At 37.2% G+C, this 17,672-nt stretch overlaps 1 protein-coding gene across 5 annotated transcripts in view; it reads right to left on the bottom strand.

Annotated features, from left to right (window-relative positions):
* Positions 1-17,672, bottom strand: part of arel1.L (apoptosis resistant E3 ubiquitin protein ligase 1 L homeolog) — a 26,610-nt gene continuing 8,938 nt past the window's right edge. For 4 of the 5 annotated variants that reach the window (XM_018229188.2, XM_018229189.2, XM_041572969.1 and 1 more), the window contains exons 9-19: positions 17,503-17,644; positions 16,378-16,499; positions 14,886-14,961; positions 13,084-13,193; positions 11,293-11,472; positions 11,018-11,143; positions 9,518-9,647; positions 9,371-9,429; positions 8,133-8,222; positions 3,028-3,203; positions 1-203 (exon numbers count right to left, since the gene is read on the bottom strand). In XM_018229188.2, coding sequence (XP_018084677.1) covers positions 101-203; positions 3,028-3,203; positions 8,133-8,222; positions 9,371-9,429; positions 9,518-9,647; positions 11,018-11,143; positions 11,293-11,472; positions 13,084-13,193; positions 14,886-14,961; positions 16,378-16,499; positions 17,503-17,644 — 1,314 coding nt within the window. In that variant the 3' untranslated portion in view covers positions 1-100. The remainder of the gene's footprint in view (positions 204-3,027; positions 3,204-8,132; positions 8,223-9,370; positions 9,430-9,517; positions 9,648-11,017; positions 11,144-11,292; positions 11,473-13,083; positions 13,194-14,885; positions 14,962-16,377; positions 16,500-17,502; positions 17,645-17,672) is intronic. The other variant, XM_041572970.1, reaches the window with a different exon arrangement.

Below are 17,672 nucleotides of genomic sequence, written 5' to 3' on the forward strand. Positions count from 1 at the left end.
TTTGTGCTTCTTACTGTCCTTTTATTCAACTTAAAATAGGTGAGGTCAAAGCAATTTTTGCAGCCAATGGAGAAAAACCAAACGTAAGGCCTGTTCCCCCTCACAGCATTCCAAAGCCCTCACAGCCCTCACTGATGGCGAGTTTCAGCATCTTGTGCATCTCTTCATAAGAATCGTAGGTGGGGAGGCAGAGTTGGTTAAAACTAGGAGAGAAGAAAATATTATTTAAGTGGAACCTGACACAAGGAAATGCCACTTTACAAATATAAACACAGTCATTTGAAATATGATAAATTGGGGAAAATGTCTTGGTTGTAACTGCTGTGTTCTCTTTGGCTGAACTTGTATAGGGATGTATAGATACAGGAATACTACTGGCATGTAATCAATAGCTTGCTATTCTGAAAAATAACAATGTTGGGATACATCTGTCTGTGGTAATTCATTTACAATTAGGGAAAGGACACAGAGTTTTGACTACCATTGTGTTTTCAGTAAGGTCTGTCATAATTTCCTAGTGAAGATAATGAGAAACCCCATGCATATGACAACCCTGATGCTGCCTGCCAGTTTCTTGCCACAGGCATTTCCCATTACATACATACATACACACATACATACATTTAACTGGTCTCTGAAAGTATCTATCTACCAAATGCAAAGGTCTGCACTCGCAGGTCTTACACAATGATATGGTGTTTTATTGCAGGATATGGAAGATTTTGGTACACAGTGACAATAAGTGTACCATTATCAATCAAAAAGCAAAATATCCAAAGTAATTAATAAAAAGAGAAAATACTCACAGTTCATCCCAGTCCACGGGTTCAAAAGTCCAAAACAGCGAAAAAGTTGTGAGTTATCTCCAAAAAGTAAAGACCAAGATAAGTAAAAATTCAAATACTTTATTAAGACATACAGATAACCGCCTATCGGTTATCTGTATGTCCTAATAAATGATTTGAATTTGTATTTATAATCTTGGTCTTTACTTTTTTGAAGAAAACTCACAAATTTTTGCTGCTTTATTGCAGGAGGTTAACGCTCCAGGCTAGCTCTAGCCTTTATCAATGTGAAAATACACACCAAAAGCCATGTCTAATTAAAGGGGACCCGTCACCCAAAGAAATGATTTAAAATCCTATTTTATCACATTAGTCAAGCAAAATGAACTTTAATTACACTATATCAATTATTTGATTCTTGTTTCCTTCAGTCTGGGATTTCAAAATTATAGCAAGCAGGCAGCAGCCATTTTGTGCACACTGTTATTAAGACAAGCCTTGTGTCATCTCAGAATCTTGTTTGTGCACCAGAATGGGGGACCCAATGTCCATTTCCATGCCCTGGATACACAATGAAATGGTTAAGAGAACGGGGGAATGTGTGGAGAGCAGTGACATCTAGGAAGTGCTGAATAGAAAGTGAAAGTAATTGTCTGCCCCGCCTCTATGCCTAAGGCATAGAGGAGGGGCAGACAATATTTGATTGACAGCGGAGATTTTTAAATGAGCTTACAGCAGCTATGAATGCTTTAATAAAAAATAGAAATTGGATTTCATGTTTAATTTGAAAAGGACTTTTATTATACAGATTTTTTTGTTTGGGTGACAGGTCCACTTTAACACTCCACAGTAGCAAAGGTGCAGTGAATGTAAATTAAACACTTCATTGTTACGAGACAAGACGTTCAAAGGGGGGGAGGAAGTGCCAGAAAACAAGTACAGGTCATCCATTAATAATTAATTAATCCATTATCAGGAAATTGTTTTTCTGAATTATGGTAGGGTAATCTCCCTCGGGCTCAATTGTAAGCGAATAATTCACGATTTCCTATTTCTTTCCAATAATAAAACAATACTTTGTACTTCATCCCAGCTAAACTATAATTAATTTTTTTTTTTTTTGAGCAGACAAGGAATGGAGATCCAAAATAACATCTATAATCATCTGGAAAACCCCAGGTACCATCTGTTCATACATAGTGCCTAACTAAAGAAGTAGCTAGAAATGTTGTTCATTATATTTTGGGCTTCCGTACCAGCCCAAGGCAACCATAGCCCTTCAGCACGGAAGATCTATCTCTCCAAAGATGCCCCAGTAGCTCACCATCTTTTCTGCTGATTTACTGCACATGCTCTGTGCTGCGGTCACTTAGTGAGCTTAGGGACCGACTAAAAATATACAGTACACATAGAATATAAATGTCACAATCACAAGGTGAAACTTTAGGTTGGTGCAATAAGTGCACTATATAAAACATGGCATTTTTAGCCATATTAATTTTTTATGGTTTACTTCTCCTTTAATCGGACTGCACTTTTTGTTCTAACAGTGCACTTTTTCTAGAAGATTACTATTATGTTAGATTACTAGCTGCTTCAACATGTGGATCGGCTAACTTCTATCTAATTACTAGTACTTGTTTGCCATCTAAATGATTTTGACTCCTAGTACCACAGTCTTTAAACTGAACAAGAATAGCTATTAAATTCAGTGCTGAACCATAAATTTCCACTTTTCATATGAGGCAGGCAACATCAAAGGGGCAGAAAGGGTAAATGAATACACTTTGCGAGATAATGTGTATTAGTAGGGAAAAAAAAAGATATTTGGAAAGAGTGATCACCAATGTAGTGTTTTTTTATGATGATTAGTCATGTTAACAGTCCTGCTGAGTAACTGGTTTTCTGCGTGTGACCTTTGCTCATACTACACACCAGTCACCAGCTGCCTAAAATGAAGTCTGTTGATATAACAAACACAACACAGTCCTGCTGAGTAACTGGTTTTCTGCATGTGACCTTTGCTCATACTACACACCAGTCACCAGTTGCCTAAAATGAAGTCTGTTGATTTTAACACAACCCAGAATGGATGTAGAAGACAATGTCAGTGAGACCTTTTCTACTAAAATACTTTTGGAGGTGACAATGAAACCACTGTTAAACCAAATTATGACTGTAGTACAGTTAAATATAGTAAAAAAAAAAAAAATACTGGGAGAATAGGTTTTATTTTACTTACCAAGTGTGGGCAGTGGGTAAGGTGCCATGAGCAGGAGATCCAATGATTTGGAAGCTGGGGGATAAAGCTGCAAACCCCCCAGATGGCAGCTGTGAAGATCCAGTCGTAAACTGCAGAAGACGGGCCAGCTCTTCTTGTGTGAGACTGCTGACAACGGCCCAGAACCAGCTCATTACCTAAAAGGCAAAATAAAAATGAAACTACAGTATCAGGTAACAGAGGTAAGCAGTAACAGCTTGTGTGATTAGGCCCCCTATTCAGTCCTGGTTTAGAATGTATTATAGATATCAAGGAATGGCTCTGAGAAGGACAGGCACTGTCACATGAGAAGGTAACTTTCTGACTCCAGCTTTATGTACAGCAAGAGTGCCAATACTTTAATAAAGCAAGGTCTGCTTTAAGTGAGGTTGTCCCATTATGATCTACATTCATAAAAGCATTGTTAGCATTCTGTTCCATGGAAAATATTACTGAAATATTTATGAGAATATATATTGCTATATTTAACAAACACCCATTTCTTATGTAACCTTAACATAATCAATATCTGAATGAAAAGCATGAAACAGGAGGATGATTTAAAGAAGCTGTTTGTAGAACATAATGGTGTTATCTGTTATCCACTATTTAACCTGTGCCGAATAGCCTTTTTTCAATTCATGCCATTGCTACACAGCAGCTTGTTTATATAAACTATAGTAGTGTTTCTGAAGCAAACACATCAGTTTTACCAGTGCAGGGCAACAGTACATCAAACACAAAGTAGTGCTACACACACACTCTCACCGCTCTTTGCAGCGTCGGGTGCCGTCTGTGACCCTGTCTGCCCAGGTCTGGTTCACATACAAGAAAATACATCAGCAGCACTCCGATTATGGTGAACAAATTGGTACTTTAAATTGGTGCCTCAAGCTAAGCGACGTTTCGAGCTTTTCCAGCCATTTATCAAGCTTGAAACATCGCTTAGCTTGAGGCACGAATAAAGTACCAATTTTTTCACCATAATCGGAGTGCTGCTGAAGTATTTTCTTGTATGGGCAACAGTACATGATATTTTCATTACTTTAAAACACTTCCATTTTTTAGTGTTATTGTTCCTTGAAAGGGATACGGTCATGGGAAAACATGTTTTTTTCCAAATGCATCAGTTAATAGTGCTTCTCCAACAGAATGCTGCACTGAAATCCATTTCTCAAAAGAGCAAACAGATTTTTTTATATTCAATTTTGAAATCTGACATGGGGCTAGACATATTGTCAGTTTTCCAGCTGCCCCCAGTCATGTGACTTCTGATAATCTTCAGTCACTCTTTAATGCTATACTACTAGTTGGAGTGATATAACCCCCCCCCCCTTTCCCCCCAGTAGCCTAACAACAGAAAAATGGGAAGGTAACCAGATAACAGCTCCCTAACACAAGATATCAGCGCTCCGATAGATCTAAAAACAACACTCAATAGTAAAAGCCAAGTCCCACTGAGACTGATTCAGTTACATTAATTAGGAGAAATAACAGCCTGCCAGAAAGTAGTTTCAGCCTAAAGTGCAGGCACAAGTCACATAACTGGGGCAGCTGGGAAACTGACAATGTGTCTAGCCCCATGTTAGATTTCAAAATTGAATATATAAAAAACCTGTTTGCTCTTTTGAGAATTGGATTTCAGTGCAGAAGTCTGCTGGAGTAGCACTATTAACTGATTCATTTGGAAAAAAAAACATGTTTTCCCATGACAGTATCCCTTTAATTACCTTCTCATTCAGCAAAGGTTTGGGAACCATAAGCGGTTTTCAGTTTGTTGCCCAGATGATAAAGTATTATCAGCACATATCTGATAATCACATATCTTGGCATCCTTGCAACATGATCTTGACAAACTGGCAATCTGGGCAGCTAAGTGGCAAATGAGATTCAATGTTGATAAATGTAAAGTCATGCACCTGGGATGTAAAAATATCCAAGCCACTTATACCCTTAATGGGACTGCACTAGGCAAATCCATTATGGAAAAGGACCTTGGAGTCCTTGTAGATGATAAACTTGGCTGTAGCAAGCAATGCCAGTCGGCAGCATCAAGGGCAAATAAGATCTTGAGCTGTATTAAAAGGGGCATAGAGTCAAGGGAGGAGGGGGTCATTCTTCCACTGTATAGAGCACTTGTAAGGCCCCATCTAGAATATGCCGTACAGTTTTGGTCTCCATCACTCAAACAGGACATTATTGTATTAGAGGGGGTACAGAGAAGGCAACTAAGCTGGTAAAAGGTATTGAAAATCTTAGCTATGAGGAAAGACTGGCCAAATTGGAGATGTTCACGCTGGAGAAGAGGCGCTTAAGGGGTGATATGATGACTATGTATAAATATATAAGGGGATCATATAATAATCTCTCTAATGCTTTATTTACCAGTAGGTCCTTCCAGCTGACACAAGGTCACCCATTCCGATTAGAAGAAAAGAGGTTCCGCCTAAATATTCGGAAGGGGTTTTTTACAGTGAGAGCTGTGAAGATGTGGAATTCTCTCCCTCAATCAGTTGTACAGGCTGATACATAAGATAGCTTTAAGAAGGGGTTGGATGGCTTTTTAGCAAGTAAGGGAATACAGGGTTATGGGAAATAGCTCATAGTCCAAGTTGATCCAGGGACTAGTCCAATTGCCATTTTGGAGTCAGGAAGGAATTTTTCCCCCTCTAAGGCAAATTGGTGAGGCTTCAGATGGGTTTTTTGCCTTCCTCTGGATCAACTGGCAGATAGGTAGTTAATAAAAAAAAAAAAAAAAAAGGTTGAAGTCGATGGACATGTGTCTTTTTTCAACCTTACTTACTATGTTACTATGTTACTATGTAATAAGATGGAGTATACTTTCCCATCACAATTTCTACATAAAGCTCTTTGAAGTGGAATTTTAAGTAGCAGCTACATTAAATAAGACAAGCATTTTCCTCTTATCACTAAGCAAATAAAAGTTTGGTTACAGTGGGAGGTTAACACCAGTGGAAATGGTATCATTATATAAGATTAATGTAGAAAATCAGCCTGGATTAATAAACTCATCATTATCCTGAGCTTCCTTCACATTCCAAAAGTACTTGTGTATTTGGGATACATTGCAATACTCATCCACTAAATACTGACTTTCTATGGGACCTTATAGCAGCCCCTCTGGCATTTGCCAGAACCCACAGATTGCCAGTCCGGGCCTGGTGGTGTTGCCAAATGTGATCTCAACAACGTCACACAATTTGAAAATTGTCCCACAGCCCCTCTAAACACAAATGATAGTATGATTATAGCTGCACTGCTTTTTATAGTTTAAGTTGGTAGATTGGAGAGGAACCAGACAGCTACAGAGGAGAGAATTGGGGAAGTGTAAGAGGAAGGTTAGCTGAAGTTAAATTGTAAAGGGTGGGGTGTGGGAGAGTGAAAAAGTCAAAAGCAAGTAGAAAAGGAGAGCAGCACAAAAAGTAGAGAAAACAGAAGAACAGAGGAAGGGAAAGGAAATAGAAATTTTGGGTGTTAGGATATAGAAGGCATGTTACAGAATGGTGGAGGTTTAAAGGAGAAGGAAAGTTATAATCATTGGGGGGTGCCTAATATTGTATAATTGTTTACTTGATATAATATTATAACAATAATGTATAATATTGTTTATCTGGTATAATATTGTATAATTTTTACCTGGTATATTGTATAAGTGTTTCCCTTAAAGGCTTTTTTTCCCCACTCTACTGCACATTTTATGCTAACAGGAGCACCTGGGGTAATACGCCGATCCAATAAGGTATACTCTGAGGAAGTGACTAGTATGGTACTGCAGATATGACAAAAGTGTTTTGTACTAAAGAAAAAGTGATGTGATCCAGTATCTCAAGAAGCATGTTGGGGAACAGGATCTGGTTATATGTTGTTTATATAGAACGTAAAGCCTTAAAGTGCCACTACCCTCTGCCCCTCACTGTAGATAATGTGCTTAGGATTTCATTATCTAGTGCATACTTTTGTTTATAATGAAGGTCATAAGGTCATGATAAACTTTCATTTGGACATGGAAGACCACATGCTCTTTCACTGCACTTTAATCAAATTTCATTTTAGCTCAGTTCAATTCAGCTGAATAAAAGTGATACAGATTTATGCAGGGGGGGGGTGCCCTCAATGTTTTCCCTTCTAAACTACATAATGTGTCAGTAGTTTGGGTCCCAGAGATGAAAAATTCAGCATATGTCAACAGCCTTCATGAGGATTCCCTTTTATACCTATTGAACTAGCTGGGTAAGTATTAATTGGTGTCATTTGCTAACATCAAGCAAATTAGCAGTAATCCATAGTAACCAATCAACATTAGCTTTAGTCAGATGACTGATGGCTGGAATAGTGAATAAAAACCATTAGTTAGCCAGTGAACCCCAATGTGTTGCTCATCTTTTTCAATAGACACTAATCATGTGACCAGTATTGACTTCACATAAGCCATAAGGCTGTCTGTGATGCAATACAATTATTTGACAGCCACATGTTTGTGGGACTTTGTGTGATTATTTTGTAGGATTGTAGTTCAGCATCAGCTGAATGGCTGGACTTTATCAATTCACAGACATATTCTACCTTATGCAACATCTACACGTTGCATTGTTTTTCATACTCAGTTACCAGGGAATGAGAGAGAACATCTACCAGATGCATATTAATTTTTCTTTCATTATGTAAAACACTTTTTGCATGGAGGTATGAATAGGTAGGGATCAGAAAATAAAGATAATCAATAATTAAAAAAAAAAACCTTAATCTGACCCCGTGTAGTTGATCTGCTTATTAATTACTGAGGTAAGCGACTCCCATGGTAAGAGAATTTTCACTTGAAGGTTAAAAACAGGCAGAATATAAAGGCATACATAAAAAAAACCATACAAAATAATTAACATTAGTTAGGTTGCTTAGAATATTCTAAGCAATCTAATGTTAACGTTCACATACAAAATAATGATCATTAGTTTAGGTTGATAACAGACATCTACAAGTCACAGTTTGCAGAAATCAAAATTCAAAGACAGACAAAGAAGGCCAATCCAGATATGGAAAAGTGATTTAAACAAAATATTTCTTCTCACCTTTTCCCGAAAGTGCCATGAGCCACCAATGACTACAGCATGGGCTTGAAAGTCCTGAACTGCAATGTGTCCTGTGCCACACATGAGCAGCTAAGAAACATTTGTACACAGTATTAGAAAACACACCTAAAACTTACACCTCTTAATTTCACAGATCAAGTTACCCAACAGTCTTGAAGCAAAGTATAGTCAACATAGTGTGAATGATTAGATACACCTCCTTAATAGAGCCATGTGTCCTAACTTGTTGCTAATGCAATGTTATACTAGTTCTTTCAAAAAGTGAAAAACATGGAGGAGATTTTGGCGGCAAAACTCTAGAGAATGCATCTGCACCAAGGCCAAAGCCATGCCTACAGGTGCAGACACACCACGGAGCAAAGGTGAACAGCCAGACATTTCTCACATTTATCGCATTTATAAACAAGCAGAGAAACAGTATCCTCACAGTCAATCTGTTTAGGCAGCAAGGGAAATAGAATATACATTTGGGGGTTATTTATTAAAGGTCGAGTTGTGCTCTTCCCCGAATATTTTTTTCAAGGGTAGTTTCAGTAAAAACTCGGTATAAAAAAAAAAAAAGACAATGGCAGAGGTCCCTTGAACCATCTGAAGACGTTTTTAGCCTTCGAGGCTTTTTTGGTGGTTTGTGCACAAAAACTCAAACTTTTTTTTCATCAATAACTCGATCAATTTGAGTATTCTAGTCTCCCCCCCCCATTGCATTCAATTTGAGTTTTTTACATTAGGGTTTCTTCATGAATAAGCAAACATTCAAGTTGTGAGTTTATTCGAAATAGAAAAAACCTCACAAACTCGACCTTTGCTCTAGATCTAAAAATTTTATATTAATTAAGAATAATGTTCATCTTATGATCACCGTTTATCAGCAAGTACAAAACCCAGTACATTCTAAATAGCATGTCTGATATCTGATATGCAAAGCTCGTATTAGAGTTGGCCTAAGAGGAAACTTCGGGTAAAAGTGGCACATATATTTTACCACCACCGATTCACTTTATTGCGGTGGAAAAGCATTTACAGGAGATAAGTCAGAGATAAGTAAGATTTATCATGGGTGACTAATCTCCTAGTGTGCCATCACCCTAGGAGTATTTGAAACACTTTTATTTATTTATTTTGTCATTGAATCATTCATCTTAACAGCCTGAACTTTCTTTTACAGAAGGTCAAAGTTTCTAAATGAAATTATATGCACCAAGTCTATAGATACTTGCCTCCAATTCATTTTCATCAAAAATACCTAGAAGGTTATCTGGAACTAATTCATTCAGCCCTGTATAAAAGAGGGTAGAGATGTAAAGATATGACCTGTAGAACCACAATCACACCCAAAAATTCCAAAAATCATCTTCACACATCACCTTTCAGAAAATGGTCTACCTCTTCTCGAACCTGGTTTGACAGACGATGATTAGCCAATAAATTTAGGTAGTACACTTTGTTCTCGTTGGTCACAGGAATTTGAGAACCCCCTGGTATCAGCTCTACCACCTAAAAACAAAAAACATAGGGAAGACATTTGCTAGATTTAATGAAGAAAAGGGGATAGCAGATAATAAGTAACATAAATGAACATCAAGGGGCCTATTTTATTAGCTGTGTAAAATTAAAATTTGCGGAAAGAACTGTGTAAAATAAATGATGAACTTATCAAGGTGTGTTTTATTTTATGCCATGTCAATGGCAAATTTGCCACCATTATTGTACACTGCTTCAGACATTTGAACCTTTGCTCAAAGAAAAAGCTTGTAAAAAAATTATGGCATTTTTATGCAGTTTTTTACACTGCGTGCCTGGCGATGTGTGACGAATTATTCCACCCTTTTTTACACCACATGATAAATCTTCCCCCAAGTGTGCTGCCTGCTACTTATTTACCACACTAGAACATTTCTCACATCAAGTTGTAACTGTGTTGCCCTGTTATTACCCAGCTGCACTTCCTGTTCTCCCCAACCTGAATTTACTCCACACTGGGTGGCCATAGATGCAAAGATCTGCTCGTTTGGCAACATCGCCAAACGGGCGGATCTTTCCTCGATATGCCATTAACAAACATGGCTATATCGGGTGTAATCTGATTGTTCGGCCGCATGGCCGAACGATCCGATTACGATGTGCCCTGGGTTCCGGCGGGATCGGTCGGGTCAAAATCAAACCTGACCGATCGACCAAACGACCGATCTCCGCTGGACGAAAGAAGTCGGGACACGCCACACACGATCCGAAAATCGTACGAATCCTCGATTCGTACGATCGGATCTGCGTGTCTATGGCCAGCTTTAGGGCACTAAGGGCTCAATACACAATGTGTTTGCAAGTCTGTTAAAAATCTAAATTTTACCAGTAAACTATGTTACTATATTATCTTATGAAACTCTTATTGTTGGAAGATTCAAAATGGTGGTGTATTCGAGTTTGCATCTTCGTGATAGATGGGGACAGCCTCTTTAATAATAATTGAGGGATACATTATTGTTCACCACTTCAATTCAATAGAAACACATAGTTGTCCACTTTATTGCAGTTAGTATCTTTGCATAAGTTAACAGCAAAGTTATTCATGTACACTCGGTTTTTGTAGGTGCCAAATCTCATCTGGTTAAGTAATAATGGATAGAGCTCAAAAGGCACAACAAGTACCTAGGATCTCCCTAATTTGTTGTGTTATTTTACCGAAGTTTTTTTGAATTGGGCATTACTATGTAATAAGAAATACATGGTCAAATCTGTTATTCCAACCTGAATGCATAAATCTATGAAACATTTTCTTGTATCTCAAAACATAACTATATGAGGTGTTAATCAAAAGCACTGCAATTTTATCCTTAGTTTCTCACAACAGTAAATATTACACTTACTTTCTCAAGCTGTCCTGCTCGGCCATACTTTTCTTCAGCAAAAAATAATTCTGTATCTATAACATCATTGGTGAGAATGTACTGAACCTTTGATTGGAAGAAGTCAGGATCATCTGTCTCAAAGTACTTTGGAAATATAAATAAGGCTGTTAGTAACACTAGAAAATGAAAATTTAAGGGAATACTTAAGCAAAAAAGTGTAAGACCATATGGAACAATGGAGAGAGCACTGAAAAAGATGGGAAGAATAAAAAAAGCTAATGAGTAAATGGCACCTTGTAGTGCATGCGCAGTCCAATAATCTGTGCCAGAAAGGAGCGTGTGAATCTAGCTCTAACCAGCTGCTCACATCCACCACCCAGAGATGACTCAAACAAGCACTTTCCCATCACTCGGCCAGCAAACTCATAAAGTTTAACTCGAATGTTTGGAGGCCGACATGGATTGGGGTGCACCTAGGAGAAACAATGAAAAGAAATTGCAAATTATAACATTCATTAGGTAAATTGAAGTAATATTTACATTATAGTTCATGAATTATTTTACATTGGTCATAATGTGGGATACACAAATGTTGTAGTCTGTCATGAATATTAAAGGAGAAGAAACGGTTAAAGATTAATTAGCCAATACCAAGCTAGTACTGCAGCTGATATTCTAAACAAACAGAGAGCTTCTAGAGCTTTTTACTCAGGTATGGTAAAACATTCTACAGAACAAATAGAGCATTCTAGCTTGCACTATTGCAGCTAATCTATTGGCAATAAAATTCCTCCATAGCTTTCCTTCTTCTTTAAACCCAGTACACAGATTGTAGGGCCAGGAAAGATGTTTTTTTACCATATTCAGCCAAGTTTGCCAACCAATATCTCTAGGACAGTAGTGCCCATACTAATGTTGTTCCATTATGATCTATATCCATAAAAACATTGTTAGCATTCTGTTCCAATGAAAATATTACTTAAATATTGTATTAATTTATGAGCAAATGTATATTGCTAGGTTTATCTAACAACTATTTATTATGTAACTTTAATAAATAAACTGTAATAAATATTGTCTGAAAATAATTAAACAGGAAAAAAAAGAGTCAAGCTGTTTGTTGACAGTGGCTTGAGATCTACCCATCACCAGCTTAAGGTCTACTGGTAGATCCCGATGTACCTTTTGGGCACCCCTGCTCTATGACTAATACAGGTATGGGACCTGTTATCCAGAATGCTCGGGACCTGGGGTTTTCCGGATAACGGATCTTTCCATAATTTGGGTCTTCATGCCTTAAGTCTACTAGAAATTAATTTAAACATTAAATAAACCCAATAGGCTGGTTTTGCTTCCAATATGGATTATTATATCTTAGTTGGGATCAAGTACAAGCTACTGTTTTATTATTACAGAGAAAAAAAATCATTTTTAAAAATTTGGATTATTTGAATAAAATGGAGTCTACGGGAGACAGCCATGCCGTAATTCGGAGCTTTCTGGATATCGGGTTTCCGGATAAGTGATCCTATACCTGTACCAGAAAAAAACAAGTCATTAATGTAAATTGCAAAAGATGTAGTTTACAACAATTCATTTTTGCGGTGTAGATCCGACTTGTCGCAGTGTTTTGTCGGCAGGCGTCGTTTCAACGAAAAACTCTAGTGGAGCTCTACCCTAAAACTTGATTTTGCAGATTGATGGATCCTCAGTAAGGAAATAAAGGAAACTAATCTCTAGTAGGGAAAGGGGCAGACGTACAGTTTGAACAGTGAGAAACTAAACCTTCACTGGTGAGAGAAACTGACCATGTAGAATTAGAGACAGGTGAATTCTGGACTTCAGTGTGTACACACATGGCAAGCACCAAAGCAAGGCCTTAAGTTTTTGCAGTATTTTTTGCAATGATTAAACTTGTTGAAATCTTTTGCATTAAAATGAACTAGTTCATAATCTGTTTTGTTATGGAACTCCTGTGCTGGAATTATTGTACAATTGTATTTAACTGCAAGTATTAATTTTTATAAGGATGGAAATTCCCTATAACAGGAAAAAGATATAGTTTACATGGGTAGACAACTTACCAGGCTCTGATTACTGTCACTAAAACGAATGAAAAGTTGATTGTTTGTATCAAACAAGGCTTTGCAGATCAGCTCAAACCATTCTCTGCGTGGCCCCCCCCAATCAAGAGCTGTAAAGATGATATAAACATAAGCATGGCATTACAAATACGCAGAGGCCCAGACAGCCACCTACAAGCTCTTTAAATAGTGACTGTCTATGGCATCATATAGCAACCTTCTGGTATTTGCCAGAATCTACAAATCTACAAATCTACCAGTCTGAGCTTAAAGGAAAACTATACCCCCAAAATGAATACTTAAGCAACAGATAGTTTATATCAAATTGAATGACATATTAAAGAATCTTACCAAACTGGAATATACTGTATATTTACATAAATATTGCCCTTTTACATCTCTTGCCTTAAACCACCATTTCGTGACTCTATCTGTGCTGCCTCAGAGATCACCTGACCAGAAATACTACAACACTAAGGGGCCGATTCATCAAAGGTCGAATATCGAGGGTTAATTAACCCTCAATATTCGACTAGGAACTAAAATCCTTCGACTTCGAATATCGAAGTCGAAGGATTTAGCGCAAATGCTACGATCGAACGATCGAAGGATTATTCCTTCGATCGAACGATTAAATCCTTCGAATCGAACGATTCGAAGGATTTAAATCCAACGATCGAAGGAATATCCTTCGATCAAAAAAACTTAGGCAAGCCTATGGGGACCTTCCCCATAGGCTAACATTGACTTCGGTAGCTTTTAGCTGCCGAAGTAGGGGTCAAAGTTTTTTTTAAAGAGGCAGTACTTCGACTATCGAATGGTCGAATAGTCGAACGATTTTTAGTTCGAATCCTTCGATTCGAAGTCGTAGTCGAAGGTCAAAGTAGCCCATTCGATGGTCGAAGTAGCCCAAAAAACACTTCGAAATTCGAAGTTTTTTTACTTCGAATCCTTCACTCGAGCTTGATGAATCGGCCCCCAACTGTAACAGGAAAAAGTGAGGAAGCAAAAGGCAGAACTCTGTCTGTTAATTGGCTCATGTGACCTTACATGTGGTTTGTATGTGTGCACAGTGAATCGTACGATCTCAGGGGGCGGCCCTTATTTTTTAAAATGGCAATTTTCTATTTATGATTACCCAATGGCACATACTACTAAAAAAGTATATTATTATGAAAATGGTTCATTTACATGAATCAGGGTTTTACACATGAGCTGTTTTACTCAGTATCTTTTAATAGAGACCTACATTGTTTGGGGGGTATAGTTTTCCTTTAAAGACTACTTATTTTTTCCATTAATACCATTTCTCCCTCCCAAATTCGTTGAGTGCTGTGTTAACATAAGTATGTTCTTTATCGAGTATGTAACTTTCAGGACATAAAGGAAAATACAATTGCTTGGACATTAATTGTTAATAAAATATCATTACATTTATATACTGCCAAGTAAAGCAGAGTCAACATTTCCCTCTTTGGGAACCTTCTCCCTTCTTTAGATAAACCAGTCTATTTGACTCTCCAACTTTCTGTCTTGCTGCATATTACCTCATTAGTTTATTTAATATACAGTCAAACCCAATCTTGTGTTTTTCAGAGGGCCAGAAAAAAAAATGGTGTAAAATCTCGAAAAATTTAATATGAACAACATATAGGTGGGACCTCATTGGTGGGACCAATGAGGAAAACTTAAAATTAGGGGATGTGAAATTGAAGTTTTACTGTACAGTATTCATTAACACATGTGCCCCTTTACACTCTGTCCTTCACCACCCTCTCATCCTAGGATTCCCTTCTTCATACCTTCTTCATCCTGAAAAACTACTTCAAAATTTTTGCACCAATCAGAAGCGGAGAAGTTACGTGTTGCTCGAAGAGACTAAAACAAATAAAAAAAAGAAAATAGAGACTGAAGTGAAACAAGTAGGACTTCAAATTACAGTTGGGGACAATTAAAATACAGAACACATAATAGATAATTTAAGAATGTGAGACAGAGACATACTGAATATGAAACAATAGAAAAGCTAGCCAAGTACAGATCTGCTTGATCAGTCAGGTTGTCAATAAGCAGATTCTTATATGGCCACCCAAGTGACTGGTCTAATAAGGCTGATTATTGGTGGCAAACAACCTGATTCATATAGGCTATGTAGACCCATGTGGTGAGGATTGCATTGATGGCCCAGAGTGATCCTCAGCTGAAATTAATTCACCACCCTCCCCAAACATTATTTGAACAAGCTGTGATCAGATACTGATTTGGGAGGAGATCATTTGAGCCCCATACATGGTTTACAGCCTGACAACCATGTCAAGAGCATAGTTGGAAGTCAGTGGCACAATGTGAGATGCTAAAGAGGAGAGACAAATGTGGCACACCAAATGCTGAAGATGGAGGCATGTAATTAACTAAGCAAACTGATATCTTTAAAGTTTAAAAAGGAGAAGACAAATCTGAATCATGTGAAAAAAAAAATATAAATACACTGAAAAATCAATTTATCCCATGAAAGTTTTAACAAACTCACACCAAACATTATATACAACATAGTACAAAGGAGTGAAACATATAAGACATAGCATGCACTGTATAAATAATTAAAAATCACCCATGTGTAAAATGTGTTAGGAAAGACTGTATCTTAAATACATCACATGTGCTGCTCCACATCACCATTCTATATGGAGTCTCCTTCGACATACAGCATTAAATTATGGAATTAGCATCCAATTCCAAATACCAAACCAAAAGTTTCAGAAAAATATTAAAATATTGCATCATCTGTTGCATTTAAAGGAACAGTTCAGTGTACTATCCCTTGAAAAATGCACCTCCATCTCTGCCACGATCCCGCAATCTCCTGAGGATTGCCACTTAAACTGTTGCAACTTTCTCCCAGTCAGGCAGGCTCTTCATTTTTCAATTGCTATGTAAAACTAGATTGTTTTCCTTTTTGGGTCTTCCTGCTTCTTCAAACTTTTATTGACATATTTATGCAGTTTCTACATATTTTGGCATATTGTAAAGGCTACAATTTAATAGATTATGGACTTTGTTCCCATTTGTATACAGTGGCTAATTAAGAAGTGATTAATTATAGGCAAGGATGTATAGGTTTGGTGCATTGTTTTAAAATATCTGACTAAGAGCAGTTTATTATGATAAATGTTTACCACCTGAAACATGTTCTGTAGTTTTTGCCATATGATGGCTTGATGAATCAGGAGTTGCTCTGATGGCTCATCATTAATTTCACTTTTGAGGTGCATCAGTATCTTCAGTATTACTTACACTTTCCAGTAGTGAATGCCTGTTAACCTTGAGTGTAATTTTGCATCGTGTTTTCTTGCAGTGAATCTGTCGCAATTCCTTTTGGAAGAAAGTAACTTTATCTTGAAATGTCTCTGATCCTCCTGAGCAAACAAAATGTAAAAGTAATATGATGACTGTATGCAAAGTGTTGTATATAGTTATAATTAAACCAGTTTCATCATATTTTTTCTCAGTGCACAATCCCCATGCCTTTCCTTTACCCAGTTTCTGTCTTGTTTAAGATTCCTATCCTCCTTTTTTCATAACCTATAAAGTCTCTAACTACATAAATGTTGTTTTCTCACGGAAAATAGCAAAGCAATATTTCACATACTTCCTTAATACCTGAAGCTATGGTGAACATTTCTTTTTCTTTAATGGACAAATAAAAGCTAATACATTGACGGTGCCACTTTGTTAGGCAACCCAGTGTATTACATGACTAAACTTTTCTCCAAGTCAGAACTCCTGTTTGGAAAAAAATTGCACCAATTTGGGGAAATCCCGTAACGAAGCAACACATACTAGTATTATTCAACGCTCTCTCGCTGGCTTCTTCAAATTTGTAACATATGCACGCGCATATTTACATAGATAGAGCTGTAAGGGAGCCTTGGGAAGTACTTAAAAAATGCTGGGCTTACTTAGAAAGATACCCGGCCTGTGTAAATTTATTCCAAAGAGGAGCACTCATAAAAAGACATAGTTCAGCTTCAAGTTAACTTTAAGTATGTTATAGAATGACCAGTACTTGGCAAATTTTCAAATGGTTTAACTATTTTCCTTCTTCTCCAGCTTTCAAATGGGGGTCACTGACCCCAGCAGCTTTTTGAGGCTATAATTACATTTAAAAACGTATCTTTCTATTCAGACCCTCTCCAATTCCAAAATGGAGAGCTGCTCACCAAAATGCTAACTAATTCAAAAACCACAAATAATAATAATAATTTTAAGGTGATCGACCGCTTTAATATATGTGGGGTGCCTAACAAATTAGCATCCCTTGTGTATTATACTTTCTTTGTCCTTTAAAAATCTTTAACCTCCACCACAATAAAAATAACACCAGTATGTCATCTCTCTTTATAATTTCTTCAAACTTACCAATATTAAGGTGTAAAAAACGAGTAAATGTGGCAGCCATGATGTTTCGATCCTTGCAACTAATTTCTATAGGAGGCTGCAGCCCATCATCCACTTGCAAAGACAACAGACCGTGTAATGGGTCTGGTGGTAAATAAAGAAACTAAACGAAAAAAGGCAAAGATCAAATT

This window comes from Xenopus laevis, chromosome 8L, assembly GCF_017654675.1.
Source record: "Xenopus laevis strain J_2021 chromosome 8L, Xenopus_laevis_v10.1, whole genome shotgun sequence".
Lineage (NCBI taxonomy): Eukaryota > Metazoa > Chordata > Amphibia > Anura > Pipidae > Xenopus > Xenopus laevis.